Here is a 27249-nt window from a genome sequence, read left to right as displayed (position 1 = left end):
GAATTATACTTCTGATCTAAATTCCTTAGTTACCTTGGAAAGAATAGTGAGACTCTTGCCGCAATCTTTGCAAGCCCAGTGGGCGGACTGGGTGGATAAATTGACTGAAGATAACAGGGAACCGACCTTCGACGAGCTCACTCAGTTTATCGCATCGCGTGCAAGAGTGGCTTGTAGTAGATTTGGACGGTTAGCAAACCGTTCAAGAAAAGGACATAACGTGAAGACGAACTGCCACGTGAAATCGGTGCAAGGGAATAGTTCGACGACGAAAACTAAATGCAGTATGTGTTCCTACGACCATGCTATTGATAAATGTCCACAGTTCTTAGCGCTTACAGTCCAAGACCGATGGTCTCACGCTAAAAGCAAGGGTATCTGTTTTGTTTGTCTTAGACAAGGACATAAGATTAATGAATGTAAGATGACAAGGCTCTGTAACGTTGACAGTTGTAAGAAGAGGCATCACGTTCTGCTGCACACTGACTCGACAGGCAACGTCGTAAATGATAAGCCATCATGCTCGGAATATAGGAAAAGAGTTGTTAATCATATCAGTAAGGTACGGACACTGGAGAACGAAATACGTAAGCTTTATGATGAGTTTTCAGATGCTTATTCAAGTGATAAATCATTATCAGTAGACGACAAGGGGGCTATAAAGATTGTGGAAGGGGGCACGCACTTCGGCGACGGTCATTTTGTAGTTTCTATACCGTGGAAAAAGAATCCAAATATGAAAGTGGATAATTATGAAGTAGCAAACCGTAGATTACAAAGTTTGAAAGGTATGTTGTCGAAGGACGTCAGCCTGAACATCAGGTACATCAAAAGTATTGAAAGTAATTTTACTAAGACTTATGCGGAGAGGGTCCTTGAAATATATTTGCAGCCTAATTATCGCCCTCGAGGGTATTTACCTCATCATGCAGTGTTGAACATGAAAAAACCAGAGGAACTTAGAGTGGTCCTTGATTGTGCCGCCGAGTTTGCAGGGTTTTCCACAAATGATATGATTTATCAAGAACCCGATACCACTGATGAGTTAATGTGTATATTATTAAGTTTTCGCAAGGAGGCAGTTACAATCCCTGCAGATGTTGAAGAAGTGTTCATGCAATTGGTCTCTGAGTCTGATCGAGGAGCTTCAAGATTTCTGTGGTGGCAGGAGGGAGACATGTCGAGGGAACCATCTGAGTTTCAAATGACATCTCATCCATTTAGTGCCATATCATCGCCGTTTCGTGCGAACTTTACCTTGAATAAGACGGCTCAAATATTCTCTGACGGTTATGATGGTTATGTTGTAGATGCTGTCAAGAATAATTTCTATGTTGATGATTGCTTGATATCCATTCCCAATTGTGATCAAGCAAAGAGTTTCGTTAAGCATATAAGTGAATTATTATGTAGAGGAAGTATGCAAAAAATGATCGATCTTGAATATTGGTTCAAATGTCCTACTTTATTGCATGGCAAATTTTATATAACAATCACTGACTGCCCGGAACCTACTCCTGACGATATTGAGTTTAGAAAAATTGCTGTGGTTAACCTGAGTAGTATAAAGCAAAACATGTCACCCATTCTCTCTTATAAATCCGAGTGGTTGAAATTAGTAGGGGCCGTAGCCTGGCTTAGAAGGTTCATAGAATTTCTGATGGTGCTTCGTTCACCGAGTCATGAAGGATCCGTTCATCTAGGATGTTTAAAGGTCAAGGAGCCTGACATCGCCAAGGGTAAGAATTTATTGATGGTTCAAAAGGAAGTGTGTGGAGAATTATTTAGTGAATTTAGAAACAGAAGTAAAGTAGTAAGTCATAATGATCTGAAAGGTTTATCACCGATAATGCTTGATGGGTTACTCTGTGTTACAGGTCGTCTAAGCTACTCAAAATTATTCAATGCTTTTGAACGTCCAGTAATTTTACCCAGTCGACACTTAGTGACGGAAACGATAATTAGACATTGTCATAAAGAACCAGGACACATAGGAAGGTCATTAGAAAAAGGATATAGATATGTGTTTACTTGTTTGCAAACATGGGCAATACATATTGAACTGATGTATAGTTTGATTACTGGTTCATTTATAATGGCCTTATTACGTTTTATTGGAAGAAGAAGGAAACCTCCGGAGATTTACAGTGATAGTGCGTCAAGCTTCAGGGGAGCAGATTCTGAATTAAGGAGGTTTGTGCAACATTCGAATCAGCAGAAGATAAATATTGAATTGTCAGCGAGGTCCTCATCCAACAGCATGGGTGTAATTTGGGGAATAGTGATTAGGTCTATACCAAGACTGTTATTGTTGATCACGAGAGAACAGGAGAAGTAGGTCTCCTTGAAGCTTTGGATTAGTCTTTGTTGTTATTGATGTAGTTAGGTCGAGTAGGCGTACTGTTGTAAGTCCTACTCGTTCCTATGGTGTGATATGTTATATAATGAACCATGACCGTAGGCATCAAGGTAGCTTGTGTGATATGGAGGGATTTTGGGGGCCGGTGTAAGATCCATTTTGAATGCCTTGTGTGTTTGTGAAAATCCCTCCATGTATATACTTGCACTTTGTTCCTATTGATCTTCTTAGTTGTACATTGTTAACTTTTGGACTACATTTGAATTGTTAATCTTTGTATTTTATTATAGTTTTTGTTTTTACCACACCTTCACTAATTCCCCATGTTTCTTCCCGAACTGCACTTATGTTGTTTTACTTTATACTAAGTCTGAGCGGCAGTCATTTTGGTTGGTTCCTGCCTTTGATTGCTTGACCTGTGTTGACTGGAATTGTGCATTTTGGTTGTGAATTGAAGCACTCTTCCAGAATTGAAAACACTGTGTTATAGAGTGACCAATTATTACCTTTTGAACGAATCTGTACGTGATCTATCCAGACAGGATAGAATAACATTTATTTGTGGTGATTGGTAATTTTCTTGCATTCTTTATCAACTTTCTTATTTATTGTAGTTTAGATTTGATCAATTAAACAATTATTGGTTGGATAGCTGTGTGGTTATATTTGTTTAGGTAATAATGTATACTTAAATTTATGATAAATTATAGAACCGCTATCTTACCCAATTACCTTGTTTTGGTTTCAAACGGGCGAGGGCGCGTATCGAACTTATCCAGGCAGCTGTCCAGCAGTCCAAACGTGGTTTGGATCCTACAGTTCTAAACAAATATTAATTGGTCAAAGTCGTTTGGGAATCGTTTCGTGGATTTTGGTTATCCTTCTTGAAAATATTTGGTCGTTTCCCTACAGTTCTAAACAAATATTACTTGGCCGAAATCCTTTGGTAATCGTTCACGGATTTTCTGGAAATAATTGGTCGTGTCGCTTATAATGCCAGTTAATCGTCGTCGGAGATCAGGCTCAAAGTTCGTCGATGTTAACGAAGAATCCCCTATCGTCAAGCAAGTACCTTTTGATGTCCTTAAGGGTCATGGTTCAGACTTAAATAGGGTTAATTATCATGGCAGTGATTCTAGCCTTAATTCGATGTCAGATGATGTAAAAATCTTAGTTTAAAGGAGGAGCAAAGGCCTGAATTACTAGGAAAGAGCATGTCGCCTATAGTCCACGTTGTTGGCCCAGAGCTACCAAAGGTTGAATTGAGTTATTTCGATGGAGAGCCAAGAGGTTATTGGAAATTTATAAGGCAATTTGAGACGTATGTAGCGTCAAGAGTCACGGATGATAGCCAGCGCTTACTCTATTTGATACACTACTGTAAGGGCAAGGCTAAAACAGCTTTTGAAGGTTGCGTCATGACGGAGGCATCCTCTGGCTATAAAAGAGCAAGGGAGATTTTAAAACGTTTTTTCGGACAGCCTCACGTAATTGCTCGAGAAACACTAGAGGACTTATTCAGTGCTGCGAATTTTGAGTATATTGACGGGGACCAACTATCAAATTTGGCTATTAAGATGGAAAACTGTGCCATGGTCTTGGAGCAGATGAATTATACTTCTGATCTAAATTCCTTAGTTACCTTGGAAAGAATAGTGAGACTCTTGCCGCAATCTTTGCAAGCCCAGTGGGCGGACTGGGTGGATAAATTGACTGAAGATAACAGGGAACCGACCTTCGACGAGCTCACTCAGTTTATCGCATCGCGTGCAAGAGTGGCTTGTAGTAGATTTGGACGGTTAGCAAACCGTTCAAGAAAAGGACATAACGTGAAGACGAACTGCCACGTGAAATCGGTGCAAGGGAATAGTTCGACGACGAAAACTAAATGCAGTATGTGTTCCTACGACCATGCTATTGATAAATGTCCACAGTTCTTAGCGCTTACAGTCCAAGACCGATGGTCTCACGCTAAAAGCAAGGGTATCTGTTTTGTTTGTCTTAGACAAGGACATAAGATTAATGAATGTAAGATGACAAGGCTCTGTAACGTTGACAGTTGTAAGAAGAGGCATCACGTTCTGCTGCACACTGACTCGACAGGCAACGTCGTAAATGATAAGCCATCATGCTCGGAATATAGGAAAAGAGTTGTTAATCATATCAGTAAGGTACGGACACTGGAGAACGAAATACGTAAGCTTTATGATGAGTTTTCAGATGCTTATTCAAGTGATAAATCATTATCAGTAGACGACAAGGGGGCTATAAAGATTGTGGAAGGGGGCACGCACTTCGGCGACGGTCATTTTGTAGTTTCTATACCGTGGAAAAAGAATCCAAATATGAAAGTGGATAATTATGAAGTAGCAAACCGTAGATTACAAAGTTTGAAAGGTATGTTGTCGAAGGACGTCAGCCTGAACATCAGGTACATCAAAAGTATTGAAAGTAATTTTACTAAGACTTATGCGGAGAGGGTCCTTGAAATATATTTGCAGCCTAATTATCGCCCTCGAGGGTATTTACCTCATCATGCAGTGTTGAACATGAAAAAACCAGAGGAACTTAGAGTGGTCCTTGATTGTGCCGCCGAGTTTGCAGGGTTTTCCACAAATGATATGATTTATCAAGAACCCGATACCACTGATGAGTTAATGTGTATATTATTAAGTTTTCGCAAGGAGGCAGTTACAATCCCTGCAGATGTTGAAGAAGTGTTCATGCAATTGGTCTCTGAGTCTGATCGAGGAGCTTCAAGATTTCTGTGGTGGCAGGAGGGAGACATGTCGAGGGAACCATCTGAGTTTCAAATGACATCTCATCCATTTAGTGCCATATCATCGCCGTTTCGTGCGAACTTTACCTTGAATAAGACGGCTCAAATATTCTCTGACGGTTATGATGGTTATGTTGTAGATGCTGTCAAGAATAATTTCTATGTTGATGATTGCTTGATATCCATTCCCAATTGTGATCAAGCAAAGAGTTTCGTTAAGCATATAAGTGAATTATTATGTAGAGGAAGTATGCAAAAAATGATCGATCTTGAATATTGGTTCAAATGTCCTACTTTATTGCATGGCAAATTTTATATAACAATCACTGACTGCCCGGAACCTACTCCTGACGATATTGAGTTTAGAAAAATTGCTGTGGTTAACCTGAGTAGTATAAAGCAAAACATGTCACCCATTCTCTCTTATAAATCCGAGTGGTTGAAATTAGTAGGGGCCGTAGCCTGGCTTAGAAGGTTCATAGAATTTCTGATGGTGCTTCGTTCACCGAGTCATGAAGGATCCGTTCATCTAGGATGTTTAAAGGTCAAGGAGCCTGACATCGCCAAGGGTAAGAATTTATTGATGGTTCAAAAGGAAGTGTGTGGAGAATTATTTAGTGAATTTAGAAACAGAAGTAAAGTAGTAAGTCATAATGATCTGAAAGGTTTATCACCGATAATGCTTGATGGGTTACTCTGTGTTACAGGTCGTCTAAGCTACTCAAAATTATTCAATGCTTTTGAACGTCCAGTAATTTTACCCAGTCGACACTTAGTGACGGAAACGATAATTAGACATTGTCATAAAGAACCAGGACACATAGGAAGGTCATTAGAAAAAGGATATAGATATGTGTTTACTTGTTTGCAAACATGGGCAATACATATTGAACTGATGTATAGTTTGATTACTGGTTCATTTATAATGGCCTTATTACGTTTTATTGGAAGAAGAAGGAAACCTCCGGAGATTTACAGTGATAGTGCGTCAAGCTTCAGGGGAGCAGATTCTGAATTAAGGAGGTTTGTGCAACATTCGAATCAGCAGAAGATAAATATTGAATTGTCAGCGAGGTCCTCATCCAACAGCATGGGTGTAATTTGGGGAATAGTGATTAGGTCTATACCAAGACTGTTATTGTTGATCACGAGAGAACAGGAGAAGTAGGTCTCCTTGAAGCTTTGGATTAGTCTTTGTTGTTATTGATGTAGTTAGGTCGAGTAGGCGTACTGTTGTAAGTCCTACTCGTTCCTATGGTGTGATATGTTATATAATGAACCATGACCGTAGGCATCAAGGTAGCTTGTGTGATATGGAGGGATTTTGGGGGCCGGTGTAAGATCCATTTTGAATGCCTTGTGTGTTTGTGAAAATCCCTCCATGTATATACTTGCACTTTGTTCCTATTGATCTTCTTAGTTGTACATTGTTAACTTTTGGACTACATTTGAATTGTTAATCTTTGTATTTTATTATAGTTTTTGTTTTTACCACACCTTCACTAATTCCCCATGTTTCTTCCCGAACTGCACTTATGTTGTTTTACTTTATACTAAGTCTGAGCGGCAGTCATTTTGGTTGGTTCCTGCCTTTGATTGCTTGACCTGTGTTGACTGGAATTGTGCATTTTGGTTGTGAATTGAAGCACTCTTCCAGAATTGAAAACACTGTGTTATAGAGTGACCAATTATTACCTTTTGAACGAATCTGTACGTGATCTATCCAGACAGGATAGAATAACATTTATTTGTGGTGATTGGTAATTTTCTTGCATTCTTTATCAACTTTCTTATTTATTGTAGTTTAGATTTGATCAATTAAACAATTATTGGTTGGATAGCTGTGTGGTTATATTTGTTTAGGTAATAATGTATACTTAAATTTATGATAAATTATAGAACCGCTATCTTACCCAATTACCTTGTTTTGGTTTCAAACGGGCGAGGGCGCGTATCGAACTTATCCAGGCAGCTGTCCAGCAGTCCAAACGTGGTTTGGATCCTACAGTTCTCTTAACGAACTAGTTGAAAACTCCTGAAAACCGACTCGCTTCAGCAAAGTTGAGATATTCTACCTTCGAACGAGAATCTATCGTAGTCTATCTGACCGCTATGCATTTTTGGCACATGTTGGAAAGCAGGGACTTCATTGTTCGTATGGATCACTAACCACCAACCAGTGCATTAAAATCAAGAGCCTCAAATATTCTTCTCGAGAGGTCCGACATGACTATATCAGAGTTCACCAGTGATATACAACATGCCAACGGTCAGGAAAATAAGACGGTGGCTGTATTATCTCGGCTAGAAATTAACATAATTCAACAAGCTGCAAAAGGTGTAGAAGCGTTGAGAGACAACCAGAAAGATCAAGAATTTCAGAACCTACTTGTATCAGAGCACATCAGTCTCAAACTAGGACATCTACCATCACCTATTAAAGGCATGTTGATTTTGGGTCACATGACCAGGGTGATGCCTCGACCTTCGTCCACACAAAATGTGAGGAAATTAATACTTAATATTCTTCATACTACATCTCATCTCGGCGCGAAAGCTACTACCAAGCCAATCAGTGCCAGATATCTATGGCCAAATTTACAAATAGTAGTATAAAAATGGGTAAGAGTGTTCAGTGTGTCAACAATCAAAGGTTGACCGTCACACAAAATCATCTATCGCATTTTTCTCATAGCCAGATTCTCGTTTTGTTCATTGACCTCATCATACTATAAACTCGGAGTCAGATCATAAATCGCTAAACTGGTGCACCGTATTTCGAATTGACCTCAACGTACAAAAACACGTCGTGGAAGTACCTTTCCAACTACGAATTCAAAGAACAAACGCCACGTACCCGGCTATGTCGACAAGCAACGCAGACGGCGTAGTCTCTAAAATTCGACGCCGGCAACGAAGCCAGTACATCAATGACATGGAAATGCTCAAATCATATTCTTATCGGTACTTTGTTCGAGTATTAATTCTTCTCATTCATCTACTTTTCGGATCTATCCACAGTGATTATTACAATTACTACGTTTTCATGATCAGATTATCATGGAATTATAACCAGTATTCATACTGAAATTAAATTATGGCATTTACGCTATTATATTACTCATTCATCGAGTTATGATATTATGAACATTACATTCATATCATGACATTCGCAACTCACTAAACTACTTTTTTACTCGGTTACGTAAATTATCTGTGTCAGTTGGACGGAGTTCCTAAAAATCTAAGTAAAAGTTTTCACGAAAACCCACACTTCTTTAACATTATTCAAATGTTTCCAGCGAAGACAGATTGATAATACAGTGTCTGCTTTTATGAAAATCATAATGAGATTGTGGTGCAGCTGTTTTGTATGGGTTTATCTATTAGAAATTCTCCATCTACTCCTCCGATGGCCTTTTCCATTTGATTTATAACACTCATAATAATATTATCCTAAATGAGAGTGACAGTTGTAAAAATATGAAAACCATACAGATCTGGGAGTTACATAAGACAAGTCGTCATTATATTAGGAACTCACAAGTTTCCTGAGTCTACGTAGTCAACAGCATAACGAAGATATTGTACCAAGTTTTAGGTGGTAAAAGAAACTATTCAGGTTAGTAGCTGGCCATGATTCGAACAAATGTTTGCAGGTACCTCTATCGTTGTATTTGGATAATTGTACAAACTTTAAGATCTGTCAAGCAAGAATACTTCACTCTAGTTTGAATGTACTTTCAAAGTATATCGGATACGACTAAATCATTCTACTGAGGAATTTGTGGAGTAAACTTCTAAGTCCCATGCAAGACAGGAAGAAACAATCGACAAAACAAAAACGGATTATTTTGAGTTATAGGTGTTCTACAATATCTTATTATTATAAAAAAGAAATGAGTATAACCGACAAACAAAACTATCAGGCCATATATATTACCGAAGGCATGATTCTCTAGATCATGACTCATGAGAGGATACTCAGGTAACTAATTGGCTTCAGAAATAATCTTTAAATAATGTATTTGAAGGGATTGGAGTTATAGAATGTGTGTGACATCAAAGGATTGTTCATGAATTTATTAACTTTTGGCGATCATCTGAAATTTTTAATTCGACTGAATATTAAATAGGACTAAATAAAACTGTGGTTGCAGTCAAGTACACGAATATATGCAATTGCAAAAAATTGATATATACAAAACATATTACTAGGTTATTGAAACTCTCACAGCAGCTAGATATGTTTCGATCAAAGAATATCTGAAGTGTCTGTGATAAATTATGTGAGATAGATAGTTCCAAGGAGTCAATCATTGTTTTTAAACCTTTTAAATCGAATTACAATGGTTGGTAAGACTCACAAATGTGGGCAACCAAACTGTTTGTTCCCTGTGGAAGAGGGGATGCAGTGTGACGAATGCCATAAGTGGTTCCACAAAATGTGCACCCGCTTAAGTCCCACCGCATACAAAAGATGCTCGAAGTCTAACTCACATTGGCTTTGCATGTTTTGCTGTGCCAACAAGGCATTACTAATACAGGAGGCTATGAGCCTGTTGGCTTTGGCCTGTAAAAAGAAGGATGGCATATGCGCCGACAACACGGGCACTGACAGCGACGAATGTATCAGTGTAGTACCTGCTGTTACGCGACGCCTCAAACAACCGACTCTGACTGACGTAAAAGTGGAATCTTCGTTGACATTAACAGGGGGAGTAGTACCACCTGGTACTGACATTGTTAATAATACACCTTTAATGGGAACCGAAGATCTGGATAAAACAGTCACCGTTCCAAATAGTCCCAGTGTTATGAGGGATGAAAAATGGACTACGGTACGTAGGAAACGAAACGAAAAGAAAAAAGCTGTAAGCAGTACACAGGTAGTTAGTAACTCATTGGTGGACCCAAATTGTGAGCCACAAATTGCACTACCAAAATCTGAAGGTAAGAGTGAAACCCATCCTGGCGTGACTGAGAAGAAAAATCTAATAACATCGAATATTATTGTGAGCAAATTGCGGGAGTCAAACGACCCTGATCCGAAAATTAGACACGCGCATGACTTAGAAAAGCTAGGAGAATACATTCGTAGTATTTTACCAGATAACTCCAAAGGAGTTCGGGTCAAAAAATTGGTAAGAATAGGCAAGAGGACCGAGGACAATGTTGAACCCCGTCCATGCAGACTCCTTAAGGTAATCCTAGGATCGGAGAAGCAACGGGATCTCTTGTTAAGTAGCGCTCGTTGTCACGACAATTCTGACATCCGAGTTAGACCTGACATGTCTCTCGAAGATAGAATAAAGAGGAAGAAAGCACTAGCTGAACTTGAAACCCGTCGGCAAAACGGCGAGGAAAATCTCCGACTAGTGGGTTTATGGATAGTCAGGTCTTGGAAGCGAATGCTACCAAGGCCTGTGTGGATAGGCTGTTCTACTTAGGAGTTTTATATGCCAACGCTCGTAGTTTACGAAATAAGTTCTATGAACTAGAAGCACTAGTAGACAGGTTAAAGCCACTCATAGTAGCAGTGACAGAAACTTGGTTAGTCCATGACTTAGACATTACTCCAGAATTATCCGGATACCATTGCATCAGGAGTGATAGACATAGATGTAGAAAAGGAGGCGGCGTCCTGTTATATATAGCCAATGGCATAAATATCCGCTCCTCTACTAGCGAATCCCATGATAGCGGCACTTGTGAAGTCATTAGCTGTAAGTTGGCAATAGGATGTAGTACATTTATGCTAGATGTCATCTATCGGAGCCCAATCTGCTTAGCTGATGACTTTGTTTTAGAGCACATTCATCTTTGAAGTGATAATACCAGGTGCTTGATAATAGGAGACTTTAACGCACCTGATATTAGTTGGACTGATATGACCACAGAAGGATCTATAAACTCCTTTGTTAGTAGGTTACTGATAACAATAATGGAGCATGCACTAGTGCAGCATGTATCCCAACCCACACGTTTTGGTGTTAACCAGGGTTCTTCTCTGCTGGATGTGGTAATCACTCATGAGACTGAGGATATTGTCGACTTAAATATTCTTCCACCGTTAGTAAACAGCGATCACGCTGTTTTGTCATTCGCGTTTAGAACTAGGGACATGTTATACGATCAGGTTACACCGCGCCCAAATGTATGGAAAGCTAACATATCAGCCATTCAGGAATGCGCTACTGAGACAGATTGGTTAGTAGATACTAGCATATCAGTTGAAGAAGCATGGTCTGTATTTAAAGGTAAATTTAGACTAGTTACGTCCCCGTTCATACCATACCTGGTACCGCGAAGACCGAATAATAGTCCACCATGGATAACTAAAACGGTCAGGAAACTCCTTAGAAAAAGGAAGAATCACTGGAATATGTTCATCTCTACTGGCTTAGAACAATACAGATCCAGTTATTGTAAGATTACGAATGCCTGTAAAGCGTTAATAAGCAAGACTAGACATTCATACGAAAAACAATTGGTTAGGGATTCTAGATATAGTCCGAAACGGTTATTCTCGTATATAAAAAGGCGAACTAAGAGAAGCGATGGAATTCCATCACTTTTGATACGAGACAATCCGTTAATCTTAGCAGAGAATGATGCCGAAAAAGCTGAAGCTTTATCGGAATATTTTAGTAAAGTGTTTTCTATCGGTAATGAGGAACGACCAATGATTCATCGTGACCGTGACGGCTCGCTGATGGATCCTGTAGTCATTGAGAAAGATACTGTTTTAAGGCTACTTCAGCATCTCAAACCTGATAAGTCCAGTGGTCCTGATGATATTCATCCTAGGATTATGAAAGCCATATCAGATGAAATTGCTGAACCATTAGCGATACTATTCGACATGTCTCTGAGACAGTCCAGACATCCTAGAGACTGGAAAGACGCCATAATAAGTCCGGTGTATAAGGCTGGGAGTAGGGATTTAGTTAGTAACTATAGACCCGTTAGCTTAACTAGTGCAGTTGTGAAACTGATGGAGAAAATCATTCGGATAGCTGTTATAAACTATGTTGAAGGGCAAAATCTTTTCTCCAGGGCACAACATGGTTTTCGGAAAGGCCTATCTTGCTTGACAAATCTTCTCATTGCACGAGAAGAGTGGGCTGCGACAAAGGATCGGAATGCTCCTGTGGATGTAATTTTCATAGATCTAAGTGAAGCCTTTGATAAGGTTTCACACTCTGGTCTTAAATTCAAACTGAAACGTTTTGGAATCCATAACACAGTCGTCGATTGGATAAGTAACTTTCTCCATGACAGGAGACAAAGGTAGGGGTTAATGGGGCTCTCTCCTCGTGGGTACCTGTAAAAAGTGGGGTTCCCCAAGGTACAATCCTAGGTCCTCTTCTCTTTTTACTTTATGTAAGTGAATTGCCGACTGTAGCAAAATCATCCGTTCTACTCTTCGCTGATGACATAAAGATTTGGAGACCCATACATAGTATGTCGGACAGAATAGTATTACAGGACGATCTTAGCTCATTGGTGGCATGGTTAGACAGGTGGTCACTAGAAGTAAATCCTAATAAGAGTGTAGTGATGAAGTTAAATAACTCTGATGAATCGTACGACTATACACTACGTGGATTCGTGCTACCCAAAGCAAGAAACTATAAAGACTTAGGAGTTATATTAAGCAATGATCTCAAAACGACTAGTCACTGTAAGGCTGCTGCTGCAAAAGGCTATAGGGTATCATGGTCAATTCGTAGGTCTTTTCAGTATTTAGATGATGAAATGTTTGGATTACTATACCCGATTTATGTGCGACCACATTTAGAATACGGGATTCAAGCAGCGAGTCCTTGTTTCAAATATGAAGCAGATATGCTAGAAAGAGTCCAACGACGAGGTACTAAGATGGTACAGGGTCTATCTGGCCTATCTTATGAAGACAGACTGAGACACCTTAACTTATTTCCGTTATCTTACCGTAGAGTACGGGGTGATCTAATATTGGCTTATCGTATACTGAACGATGACCTTGGTATTAACATGTCTTATCTTTTGCTTCCGTCTAGAACCGATCATTTGAGAGGACATTCGAAGAAAGTTCAAAAACCGAGATCAAACCGTTTACGTCTGGAGTTCCGTTTCTCGCACCGAGTAGTGAATTACTGGAATTCCCTACCGGAACACGTAATATCAGCACCGTCTGTTAATATATTCAAAACGAGATTGGACCTCCACAGCATTACAAACTGCAAGGATTAATATAGGTCGACAGACCTCCTATCCTTATTACTGAAGACTGAAGACTGAACAGTTGTCCTTATTCCGCTAATTGGATATTGAATAGGATATATTGGGGAAGATTCGAAAGGCAGGGTTTTTGCTCTTTTAAAATGTCTGCGGAGTCGGGTACTGTAGAGCGCCTCAATAGTTACGTTAAGCTTAATGTCGGTGGATGCTTGTTCTATACCACTATTGGAACGCTTCTACGCGGTGGCACAATGCTTACTGCAATGTTTAGTGGTCGAATGGAAGTTAAAACTGATGATGACGGTAAGTTTATTAACTAGGTTTGTCCTTTTACGCACTTATAACGTACAATCTGTGCATGTTATACTTTTCGCCTAAACGAAATGTGTTGTGGTTTACGATCTTTGGAAATGGAATTTTCTAGATCAAACTGACGGTTGTAAAAGGGCGAAAACCATACCCATCATGAACTGGTCATATCTAGACCACCATTGAAAACCTGTAAGTATTGGACGGCTGTCTTATTCTAGTATGGGATTTCTCAGCAATCCTCATTGACGTCGACTGGAGTCAGGGTCACAATTATCAGTCTCGCGTGCCAGCGCTCAACTATCAGGTCACTGAACCGGGATCGAATAATGCTTAAGTTTGACTGTAATCAGTATAATATTTTACGCAACCATCTGTTGTCCTTGGCCAGTATTTCCCTCGTACCTGACAAGGCTAGATTCTACTGGTCATAACTTCTCACTATATTTTTCGAAATTTCTCTTCAAGCTAGTCACTTGTGAGTACATGATAATCGTATCTATGAAGTTATGAAGGTTGTAGGATTCCACTGAAACCATAAAGCGAGCGATGAGTGAAGATTGCATTACCTAGAGCTAGATATTGACACCATTAGATACCAGCTCAGTGGTATGGAGTTCGAGCTTTTACTTTCTAGACCAAAGGCCATGGATTCGATTCTCATGTACGGGGACTTGAGTAAAAATTGTTGGGGAGTCCCATACTAAGACAAAATGGCCATCTAATGCTTCCAAGTTTTTAATGGGGGTTTAGCTATGAACAGTTCATGATTTCAGCTTGGGAGACAAAATCTAGAATAATCTTATAATCTTGAAAAGACAGAGCTCACCAATCTGTTGATTATGGTACTCCTAGATTGAAAACGTACAGCCTATAATTTCTTTGCCCATCGGTGACGTAGCAGTTGAAGCAATAAACTTCCGTGTTTTTAATATCGTACCCTCCCTCACCCTCTTCGGTTTGGGCAACCGGGTACTATTATTATCCGTGTAACTCACGCTCAAGCAGTTGGTGAACACGTTAATTCAATAAATGAAAAAGCCCACAGGAAATTTAAATAAAATATATATGGTTACTGTGATTCGGCTGAGTCAAATTGTCAGTGGGTTTAATTTGTTCAATACCTTATCTCGAGCTGTGCACTGGCGCATATATATTGGCGCTCTCTTGTACCAATATTTATGTGTTCAAATAAATAAATAAACTGGCCATAAATGACTGAGATAGCGCTTTAGGTTGGGAAGTACTTTGTTCTAAAGCTTTTGCTCGAAATATTTGACTTATTTTATTAGCATCCACACGTAACAAAACTATTATGTACTTGTACAGAGAAAAGTACTTTTAGATATCAACTGAAAACCCAATATATTCATTACATTTGTAAGCGTGATAAAGTCTATGGAATTGAATATTGTGTCTTCAACAAGCATCACCCAATGTAAAGGGTCTGTATAATTTTTACCACTTCAGTGTACAACCATCAGTGCCTAAATTAGTAGTATTTAGTGATGTAATATGCTCTCACAACACTTGTAAGAACTTGGGACTAATTTGCTATTTATAAGTAGCCGTCATATTAAAAAGTGTTTCAGAAGTCTGGTGCTGGTAAATTTTTATCGTGTAGTCTTTACAGATGGTAAATTTGTGACTTAGTTGAAAACAAGTTTCGCCTAATTTCATCACCGTTTTCCTATGGCTCTAGTTAGAAATTCTATAACCTAAGAATTTGTTACTTAAGTTGGCTTCTAATAACTGATATGAGGATATTCGTCTTCACAAACTAGAAAAATCGTCGGTTGAAAACTTCCAAGTAAAAGGTGCCAGCACTCCAACCAGTGTTTTTTCAGTCTAATCGTCAGTTACTTTTTAAAGACTTTTAAAGATAACCGGTTCAGTCCCATTTCTAATTGCCTCAAGTTACGTGTATTTTAAACAACCGTGATAAACAGTCAGTCGGTCTTTCAGTATGGGAATTCCATTTCCAATTAAAAGCCACGGCATTCAGACAAAACTTGACTTGGATATCATCCATTTGTCAACTAGTGAAAAAAACACCATTTTTAAAAACGAGAGCACCAAAAAATGCATTTGTTTGCCCTTGCGATTTCATACTTATTTAAAACATTCAGAAAACATTTCACAATCAAACTAAAAAAAGTTTTAAAAGTATTTCTATCGAGGAGCCAACTAATTTTTCTTAAAGTATGGCAATATTTCCAACTCGAAAAGAACCTGTTAATGTCATCGGTCTGTCGTTAAATAAATAGCTTTAATGTTGTAATAAAACTTTCTATAAAGCAACAAACACAACAAAACATTTTATTTAGAATTGAAGATAAGATCCCCTTTACTTCCACACAAAATTGTGTCTACAGGTTAGGCTCTGTCGATTGCGATGTTCTCTTCATTGGAAGTTTCTTGTGAAATCTTGACTCGTGCTAAAGAACACTTGAGCTACACTAAAAGACCTAATAATCCTATAGAGGTGGATAATTCACAAGTCAAATCACTAATGGCGATACATAATATTTTCAATAACCACCAAGTCAATATTGAAAATATCGAAGTGATTCAGGTGAGAGGCTTAATTTTTCTGCCCTCAACAGGAAAGAAGGCCTAACTATTCATCAAACTTGTACTGTTTTCCCGAACAACCATGTTTCTATACACTCAACATTTTAACTTCATTACTTCATACTACAAATTATTCACTTTCCATACCCAGCATCATAAACACAGTGACGTCTCATACAGAGTCTCCTTGACCAGAAATAACATGACATTGATATGGTAAGGGCTGTTATGATGTTAACTGTATTAAAAATATTCTGCTTTATTTCTTTTGTACTATTCAGACTTGTATGAATTTATCTCGGTTATTTATTTATTTACTCTTAATAAGTGACTTAAATTAGGTCACAAAATGTCAGAAGAACAAGTTTCTACTCATTGGAATATCGTGACATATTTAATTGTTATTAATTTCCTGCCCAGTGCTCAATTTATTTTAAACAGTCAATCAGTAACAACGTAGAACTTCGTACGTACGTACACCAGTTCGAGTTGCCACACCACATTAGCACACAGATGTAGTGGTCGATTCAAATCCTGTAGTACTAGATATAGTAAAATTATAAGCTGTAATCAGAAAAATTAGGGTTCGAAGATGATATTCAAAAAAATAATCCGGTGAAATAAATTTGGAAAGAGAAAAAAAGGGACATGAAGAATTCAGAAGATTAGAATTTGAGAGAACACAAAGAGTGGATGCACTTGCGCCATTTCAAACGATTTTCAGCCATGTCATTCAGGGTCTCTAACCATCGGTTGCTATCATCTCGCGGTCCCCAACCAGGTAGTCTACACCTGCCAACATGACTCAGTCCACTTGTCAATGACTTCATGGACTTGTGCCATGTTTTGGTCTGGCCGCCCCTTGCTTTCTTCCAACCTACTCCTACACCAGAAAACATCGCACGTCGAGGAAGTCGGTCGTTGGGCATACGTAACACGTGTCCCAGCCATCTCAACTGATGAAGTTTCACTACTTCATCAATTGATTTGCCATCCTTACCTAGTACCCGTTTCCTAACAACTGCGTTACTTACTCGGTGGTCCCAGGATATACGAGCAATATTTCGAAGACACCTATGATCAAATACTAGTAACCTGCGAATATCCTCTACTCTTACCGGCCATGTTTCACTGCCATAAAGTAGGACGGAACGAACTGCTGCGCAGTAAACCCGTTCTTTGGTTGATAGACGGATATCTCGCCTACGCCATAAATGACGCAAGTTGGTAAAAGCTAGTCGAGCCTTCTGTATCCGTGCTGAGATTTCGTCACACACCAGACCACAAGGGCTGATGAGACTTCCAAGATAAGTGAAGCGATCGACACACTCAATTACTTCACTCCCTATCATTAGTTCGGGTGTCAATGCAACCCAATCTTGAAGCAACATTTCGCATTTCGAGGGGGAGAATCGCATCCCGAACATGCTTGCATTGTTGCTTAGAGTGGTCAGAAGACTCTGCATTTTGTCAGCGTCTTCGCCAAATAAAACTATGTCATTAGCATATTCTAAGTCAACAAGTGAACCTCCCGATAGAAGTTCAACCCCTGGAAATCTAGACGAGGAAAATGTTATCTCTAAAAGTACGTCGACGACAAAGTTGAACAAGAATAGAGAGAGTGGACAGCCCTGACGAACACCACTTGAGGTAATCAATTCTGATGACAGTTCGCCATAAGCTTTGACTCGGCTAGTTGTGTTCGAGTAGAGAGCCTTTATAAGGTTAATGTACTTCTTTGGTACTCCTTTCAGTGACAAACACTGTCATAGAACCTTACGATCGACAGAGTCGAATGACGCCTTAAGATCGAGAAATACTACGATTGTGTGGCGTCTGAACGTGTGTCTGTGTTCTAGGACCTGACGTAGTGTGAATATCTGGTCTATACAACCACGTCCAGGTCGAAAACCAGCCTGGTTTTCTCTAGCCTGTTCTTCACGAGCTTTAGTTAGGCGTCGAAGTATTATTGAAGCTAATATTTGTCAAACTGATTCCTCTGTGATTGTCACAAGAGGACTTTTGTCCTTTCTTATAGACTGGCACAATCAGTGATTGAGACCAGTCAGATGGGATTACGTCCGGTTCCCAAATTCTACCTAAGACCTCAGTTAATCTCACTGCTAATACTGAACCACCATCCTTAAAAATCTCAGGAGTAAACTTGTCAGGGCCTGCTGCTCTCCCTCGCTTCAGATTTCCTATAGCTTTTTCAACTTCGTAAAGAGTCGGAGGACCTACATTAACTTGCCATTCAGGTTGACTGGAGATCGTGGGAAACCGAAGTGTGGCTGAAGGCCACTTGAACTGATCCCTAAAGTGTTCTGCCCATCGATACAATCCCCTGGATCGAGAATGTATAATGTGTCCATCTTTCTCTCAGAGTGTTTCGCTAACAGTCGGTTTCCTAATACCGGTTTCCTTAACAAGTCTGAACAATTGTCTGCTATTACCTATTGCCGCTGCCTTTTCCATCTCTCCTGCTTTCGCTACCCACCACTGTTCACGATCATTGCGTAGACTTCTTGTCAGCTTGCGCTTAAGCTGACTCCGCTCTTCACAATGTTCAGAGCCAGGTGGAATGAGTTTCCGAGCATCTATCAGTGCAATAGATGCTGCTGAGATCCAGTGTTGCTCCTTAACCTTGCGGTTTACCTTACTAGCAGATATCACTGCTGTTTCCACAGCTTTTCGGATATCATTCCATGCTGCATCGGGGTGGGCATCACATACATGGCTGCCTAATTGTTTTCCTAGTTGTTCCTGAAATATACTCTTAGCTTGACTATCATTAAGTAGGGCCCTAAGAGGTTTCCTTGCAGCGTCTTTCCTACGTCCAGTAAGACGCAGACAGATACGCGCTCGTACTAGAGCATGATCTGAACCTAAGCATGTGCTCCAAAATGAGCGACAGTCTTCTATCGAGCCCCTCCATCGGTGGCTGATAGCGATGTGATCTATTTGGGTCCAACGTTGGGACGAATTAGGGGGTCGCCATGTTAAAAGATGTTTTTCCTTATGCTTAAAGTTAGTATTTGCAAGGAAGAGGCGGTTATCTGAGCATAGCTGCAACAGACGGTCGCCATTATCTGTTCTTTGAGCCACGACACCATAAGATCCACCTAGGTGTCTTTCCCCATCGCTTAGTTTACCTACTTGAGCATTAAAGTCACCGGCCATTATTACTACATCCGAGCGCCTAGTTTTCGAAGAAGGTCGGAGAGCTTTCTGTAAAACTCATCTTTTACATCATCTGAGCTGCAGTCAGTGGGAGATTAGGCAGAGACGATTACTGCTTATACTCTTGCTACCTCTACCACTACGGGATTTGAATCGACAACTGCATCTCTGTGTTAAGGTGGTGTGGCAACTCGAACTGATGTACGTACGTACGAAGTTCTACGTTATTACTGACTGAGTACGACTTCGCCCCCAGACCTTGAGTTGCTGCTTTTAGTCTTACCGTTCTCCAATCGACCTGCCTGACATGGTAGAACCTACAGGAACATATGTTCCAGCCAATATAGCTCTGTTGGGTCATCACGATAGGCAAGCCCGACCACCGCGTCAAGGTAACAGCTTCGGTCAAGTTCAGCCTTGGCATCGGTATCTAATGTTGAGTTAACATTTATTATTCAGTGACACACAAAAGCTTGGTTTACAGAAACCAGTCAATATTAAAAGACAGACAAATATTTATGAAGACTAGAAACTTGCAAATATGACATCAGATAGGATAATTAGTCGCGAGATTATATATATTCAACCTTTATTTAAGCCTTATTGTTTGTTGGTTACGCATGCCAGTGCATTTCCTACCCACATTGCGCTTCCGAACATTTTGGTAGTTAAATGTAGCATTTGTGAATATTAATCTTTCTTATAACCAGAGGGTATCGGTTCTTATTTTTAGGCTGGGTACTTATTGACCGTAGTGGCAAACATTTTGGGACGATCTTGAACTATATTCGAGATGGTTCAGCCCCTCTGCCAGAAAATAGGAAAGAGTTAGAAGAACTAGCTATGGAAGCCAAATATTTCTGCGTTAAAGGTTTATGTTTAGCATGTGAAGAGGCGCTTGGTCGTTTGACAAATTACGAAGACCTTCAAAATCGTGCAACCATTATTATCGTCAAATGTCCTAATGCAGCAAAATCTTTGCTTTCTACTACCCGTAAGGTAAGTATAGGTTATTCGGGTAACTCCTTTAAATATGTTGCTATTCTATGCGTATGAATGGCAGTATTATTAACATGCTATGAAATTCACTTTAAACTCGAACTGGTTTACGAGGATTTATGCCATACATCCTTTAGTGTTTATTATTTGTTCAAATAGTAATTGTTCTGCCGACAAACGAAGGTTTATTTATTTCAAAGCTGGTAGTCGGGAATGTATCGGTTCTGTCTTCACTTGTTTGTTGAAGACGCAACATATTAATTAACCTACACACCTCTTTTCATCATATTTTCTGGTATTGTGACAATGCATAGTCTTGAAGCTTCTAGTCTAGATATCATGATACTAAGGGCCTTGTACTCGAGGACTTACAGTTTTATAAGAAGAATGATCTCAAGATTCATCTAGGGATGTTTTAGGGCTTAAGTACTCTCTTCTGGAACAGATATAACTCAGTCTAGCACATGATCATGTACGTGGTTATTCAAATGCACTATTTGGTACTGATACGACCTGACGACATTCATAGGCATTCCGGAATGATTCGTTAAATGTTTGTATTCAACTTAGTCGCTGATGACGGTAATGAATTTGAGCTTTTCCTGGATTACTCGTTTGCTCACAGACTCTGGTTGACTTAAATTTCATCACTATGGTTAAAGGATGATAAGGTGTACAATCTTTTTTAGAAATCAAGTTCTAACCTAGGAGCGTTCTATATTTTAAAATCTATTTATAGAATGATTCAGTCAGACAGTGTTAATGTGTCATAGTATCTCACGTGTGTGAAATTTCCTAGATTCCACTCACTTTCCTAATAGAGCTATAGAATAATCTTATCTTATGCAAAGTCTATTCAGCTAATTGTATTGATGCTAACTTTCCATCTACATCCCAAAAATCTCGAGCTATAAGTTATCGATCTCGTTATTCATTTTTATCTTTTAATTTAACACAATCATATGGTTTTGAAATGGTGGAGATTTGTAGCTCAGGTGGATGATCGTGGTTAAGTTTCGTTTCCTGAGCTGGATGGTTTGGTTGTCGTGCTTTCATTATTCTTCTGAACAGCATCAGCAGAAGTGGAGTATTCGTATTTCTCCACATGTCTCACTTTGTCCTGCCGAACCCCATGACATATCTTCGCTTATATCAATACGTGTAGACATATATTTGACTGGAAAAATGTTGCAATCTTGGATAGATAGAATACTAAAAATACCAGGGAATTTTCAGAATCTTGGCACTTAGGTAAGTCAGCAATCAACAAACACATCGGGATCGATCCAACCTATCAACCAATCAGAAAAATCATGGACAAATATAGGACCAAGAATCAGATCAAAGGGAGATACAATCAAAATAAAGAGACAGATAATGATGGGTTAAGGGTCAACAATAACCAATCAAGATCGAGGTTGGCAGGACAAGTTGAGAACCATATGTGGAGAAATGCAGATTCTCCACCTTTACATGAAGTTTTTGAAGCCGATGTTGTTCAGAAGAACAATGAAGACTTCACGACCAAACTACCTAGCTCAGATAACAAAACTCCCAGTGATGGCACACGATTTATTTAACCTTTAATATTTCTGGGTAGGTGTTTTAATGTACGAGCTAATAAAAACCTGTGTCATTATTCATATACTGATGCTGAATTATTGTAACTGCTAAAACTTTGTTAAAATATAGTATATATTTAAAACTAAAGTATTTGCTTAATAATATGATATAAGAAACTACTACGGCAAAACCTTTGTCTGTTTATAAGTAAATGATTACCCTACTTATAGTTTTTCGACAAAATAAAAATGTATGCTATTTGCTAATCTCCAGATTAGTATTTCTTTTTTTCGTTCTTTCTAGCCTGTTGTTAAACTTACAATGAACCGGTATAATAACGTGTTTTCATACACAAGGTAAGTCCTAATACAAAGGTTTTGCGCGGTGATTTCGTTAGTACTTGTTATTAGTAACCTTACACTTGTCTACTGACAGTTTTCGTTATATCCAGCACCAGTTACCTGTAGAAATTAAATAAACTGCTGTTTTATATTAACGAATATCATTTTTATAATTGTTATCTTAATGTCCACTATAATGTATTTTTATATGATTAGTGTAGTAATAGAGAAACGTGGTAATTTCATGTAAGTCTGTTTTCAGCTTAGGAACCGGATAGATGATAATTTTTATCTTTACAGAGAATAACAAAGTATGCCCCAACCCGACAAAGTGAGTGCGGACACTGGTATACAAGCAAACGACTATCATATTTAAATTAGTCTGATTTTTCTGGAGCAACAAATTTAGTGCGTAATTCATAAGGTAGCCAATAAAATCTTCAAGTTGGCTATCAAACAACTGGGGCTTGTTCCAAATCTGTTTAGATAGTTCACTTAGTTATTACGAATTCAACTTAAGATGTTTCTATCCTCACAATGGATTATTTTGGATGTAATGATTTATTACTCTTCCTAACGCACTTCTTGCTAACCATGCTTTACAATTTTAATTGTACACCATATATTTCAGGCTTCATAAAGAAGCGTATTTGGTTACACATTTCCTTTGCCAATGGATGTTAATATCTACTTTAATGATTTTAAATTTATTTCTCTCACTACCATATACAGTAATTCACACGACAATCTCTTGCGCAATATTGAATGTCTGGAGAAATATGCTCTTATGTTTCCTGCTACTGTGTTATTCGTGAAGGATGTTCGTGATAAAAGTGAGCAGAATGAAATTTGTGAATGGAGCTATTACTGTCGGGGTCATCGTTTGAAAAGTATAGACTGTATAGCTATTCATTACTCATCAGAAAAGCGTCTTATAAAGGTAAATCTTACTACTTATTTGTGAAATTTTGGCACTAATAGTGTGTATGGGACCCTATGCATCTTGAGTTGTCAGTAGATTATGATTCAGGCAACTGACCTACAAATTTTCTGTCATGAGTTTAAATCATTCTTGATATACAATACTTTGGATGGTCTAGGAATACCGTCAAAACTTACAGAGACAACTGTTGGATGGACTTAAAGTTATTTGTTAATGTAGTGCCTTATATGCATTCCTTAAGTTCGAATAAAATATGTATATTATGTATATTATTTACCGACAGGGTCCAAACTTTCCTTTTACGTATAGTGGTTCGAACTAAAAACCATGGTTTTCATATTTGAAAGTATTTTACATTGCTTTATTCTCTCCATAAATGAACAAACTTAACAAATGATTTTGGGTTGATCCTTTCCATCTCGTATTTATTGACTTTATTTTTGTTACGTTTGTGTTTTGTGTATCTACACTCTTCGTCTTTCAGCGTTCCCCAACTTTTAATGATATATTCATTTTAAATGTTGAAATATTAGTTTGTTGTATTGCATTCTCACTGCTGCTAAGCACACACATTGTGCCTAACAGATTTGCAATTTTGCGTGAAACTTCAACTAGCGCTCATGCTCTTTGGTTTCTACCCTTAAAGACTTAAACATTTCAACTCCCCTTCTTAGTCTCTCACTTATGTACATATTTCAGTTAGTTTTCAAATGCACTTCAGTTTCTGTTTTACCTGGGGCCATGATTCATTATCTTAATAGTGTGGGTACAGACCACCTACTTTAGTTTGGCCAACCGTTAACCTTTACTTCAGGCAACTGGTCACAATCACTTATCGTCCCAGTATGCAAGAGAGGGTCAAAATCATCCTGTGACAACCATAGAGGGATTAGTTTGACTAACATAGCACCTAAAACACTAGCCTCAATGATTATCGGCCGCCTGACTAAGACTCGTGAACTGCAAAGACGAGAGAATCAAGCTGGCTTCAGATCTGGTCGTGGCTGCATAGACTACATATTCACCATTCGTCAGGTTCTGGAACACAGGCATGCTTATCGGCGTCCGACAATGGTGGTCTTTCTTGACTTAAAAGCAGCATTTGACTCTGTTGATCGCGAAATTCTGTGGCAGTGTCTGTCATTGAAAGGCGTACCTCGGAAGTACATAAACCTTGTGAAGGCTTTTAACTCGAACACTACCAGTCGAGTCATAGCTTATGGAGAACTGTCATCTGCTTTTGCAACCCCAAGTGGTGTCCGGTAAGACTGTCCATTATTTCCATTTTTGTTCGACATCATCATAGACCTACTGATGAAAACAACGTTCTTGTCGACTGAATTTTCAGGTATTAATCTCCTACCAGGAGGTCCACTTATCGACATAGAATATGCAGATGATATAGTCCTATTTGGTAAAGATGCTATTAAAGTGCAGAGTCTTTTGGTAACACTGATCAACAATGCCAGAATGTTTGGGATGCGTTTTTCCCCTTCTAAATGCAGACTGTTGCTTCAACACTGGCCTGCGTCAACACTTGAACTATGGATAGGGAGTGAAGTAGTCGAACGCGTTGATAACTCCACTTATCTTGGAAGTCTGATCAGCCCAAATGGGTTGGTGTCTGACGAAATTTCTGCACGAACTCGGGAATCTCGTCTGGCTTCTGCCACCTTACGTCACTTATGGCGAGAGCGAGATATCCGTCTATCAATTAAGAGACGAGTATACTGAGTGGCAGTTCGTTCTGTCTTACTTTACGGCTGCGAAACGTGGCCAATAAGAGTAGGAGATACTCGTAAGCTATTAGTATTTGACCACAGATGCCTTAGAAGTATTGCTGGCGTCTGCTGGGATCACCGGGTAAGTAATAGTGAGGTTAGACGCAGGGTATTAGGGAACGATCGTTGATGAGGTTGTAAATCTTCATCGAATGAGATGGTTGGGCCACGTGTTACATATGCCTGGACACCAATTACCACGACGTGCAATGCTAACCGGTGTAGGGGATGGTTGGAAGAAAGTTATTGGAGGCCAAACCAAAACGTGGTATCAGTGCTTGAAGACACTAACTTCCGGTCTGAGCCATGTTGGAGATGCAGACTACTTGGGTGGGGTCCGAATGACTATTGTAACCATTGTTTGGAGACTCTTGGTGACATGGCTCAGAATCTATCACAACGGCATCGGTCTATACACTCTCTGTCTTCCCTTAAACTAAGAGATTAAAATCGCTTCATATCTTTCTTTCTACGAACTAATTCTTTCCTCTGTATATTATATCCTTATATGCAATCTTTCTTTTATATATTACCACCATGAGGTTATGGCAACTTGGACCGATGCATATATGTGCCTGATCGTACGTTGTAGCTGACTGACCTCCAGGCAGTTGGTATTTTATTAAGTATTGCTGGTAAAATACAAACTTGGCGGTAATAAATCGTTTCTGTGCATCCATAATGACAATTCTTAAATACTGAGCAGTCCTTTACTTACAAAATTATTTCAGTAATTACGATGGAAAAGTCAATCGATCTAGTTCATTATATATATCAGATTATTAGTACAGCAAGTTCCGTAACCTGCGCTTCACAAGCGCTGGTGATTTTGGCACGAATTTTAACATAAAAATGTAGCGTCTTTAAAGGGTGTGAAAGGAACTAGTTGTTGAAATTGGCATATGTAATTTATACTTGGCGAGACTTCTCTAATCATTCAGAAATACCAAATTCCACAGACTTTAACACCTGTTTATTAAATAACCATCTCTTACTGCATATTTATTAACTTTTCGTAATAAGTAGTGTATCTTAATTATATTCATGTATAGTTTGCTTTTATTTACACAGATGCTTTCGTTTTTATACATTTATCCAGGTAGAATTCCCAGAATCACGTATTCATGAGGAAATGCTCTCACTACTTTCAGTCGCAAGCCGAAATTTAAGTGATGCAGAACTTCTGGAAATTGCCATGCGGAAAGCAAATTGTGTTTCAGGTTCAGTTAGTGGTGCGTTAGTCAGTTACTCTGTTCCCGGGACTACTAGCAACTCGCAGCAGGAAACAGAAGATCAAGATTTAGATCAATCCTCCACCAATACCACAACGACAGGAAGCCTTTTGAGCACTTCAATACCACCTGCACGACCAGCTACCGCAACTGGTCTTCTAGACAACCATGGGAATCCACTTAGTGCTGGGAGTTCTCGGAGTTCGTTCGGAGCATCAGTTCGCCTTGGGAGGCGCTAATATTTGCTCATTACCTACTCCTTTCGAATTGTAAAGCGCCAAAAATGACTGCAGATGACAATCAACAATATATATCATTTTTATTTTATCGCTGTGTGCGAGAAAACCATTGGCTTACCTACTTATTGCATTACAACTTTGCTGCGTTTATGTACACACACTTCTAGGTAATCGAATAAACCGGAATTCCCGGTAAAGTGCAATACATGAATGAGAAATATTCAGTAACCAGTGCATAATTTATGCGACAAAATACATCAGAAATCGAAATGTGATATTGTTTTTTCTTATTTATGATTTGTTCAAAAATGAAACCCAAAGCTGGAAAATTGTTTTTCTCATTAAAGATAAACACATCAAATTGGGACACCTTATGTTACCTTTTGTAGATGTTATGCCTTCTTTATTCTGTTAAAGTTATGCATCTATCCGATTTTCCTATAAATTACTCGAGTGAACTGTGCCAGCACGTTAAGGTACAGGCTATACTCCAATGAAATCACTATGTATTGAGCATTTTTACAGAAAAATGCTACTAATCATAACTATTGTAACTGTACAAGATCTCCTTTACCCAACAGACGATAAATTGTAATTACCAAAAATAAAAATCTTTCACAGAAAAACGCTTTTAAATGTAAAGAATTACTTAATACAATCAGGGACCAGTAAATGTGTATAGAAAACAAGGTATCTTCATAAAAAATATAACACAGTTGTACGG

At 38.9% G+C, this 27249-nt stretch overlaps 2 protein-coding genes across 2 annotated transcripts; both read left to right on the top strand.

Moving 5' to 3' along the window:
• Positions 1-219: 219 nt before the first annotated feature.
• Positions 220-8708, top strand: MS3_00001242 (uncharacterized protein). Its single transcript, XM_051208720.1, has 2 exons — positions 220-822; positions 4791-8708. Exons 1-2 carry the CDS (start codon positions 425-427, stop codon positions 6304-6306), a joined length of 1914 nt encoding a protein of 637 aa, XP_051072195.1. The 5' UTR covers positions 220-424; the 3' UTR covers positions 6307-8708.
• Positions 8709-13372: 4664 nt separating this feature from the next.
• TNFAIP1 (BTB/POZ domain-containing adapter for CUL3-mediated RhoA degradation protein 2) lies at positions 13373-27151 on the top strand. Its single transcript, XM_051212054.1, has 6 exons — positions 13373-13667; positions 16049-16463; positions 20161-20426; positions 22293-22345; positions 23063-23270; positions 26154-27151. The coding sequence occupies exons 3-6, from the start codon at positions 20271-20273 to the stop codon at positions 26523-26525; spliced, it is 789 nt and encodes a 262-aa protein (XP_051072194.1). The 5' UTR covers positions 13373-13667; positions 16049-16463; positions 20161-20270; the 3' UTR covers positions 26526-27151.
• The last annotated feature ends 98 nt before the right edge of the window (positions 27152-27249 follow it).

Source organism: Schistosoma haematobium, chromosome ZW (assembly GCF_000699445.3).
Source record: "Schistosoma haematobium chromosome ZW, whole genome shotgun sequence".
NCBI lineage: Eukaryota > Metazoa > Platyhelminthes > Trematoda > Strigeidida > Schistosomatidae > Schistosoma > Schistosoma haematobium.
This window is presented reverse-complemented; position numbering and strand designations above follow the sequence as displayed.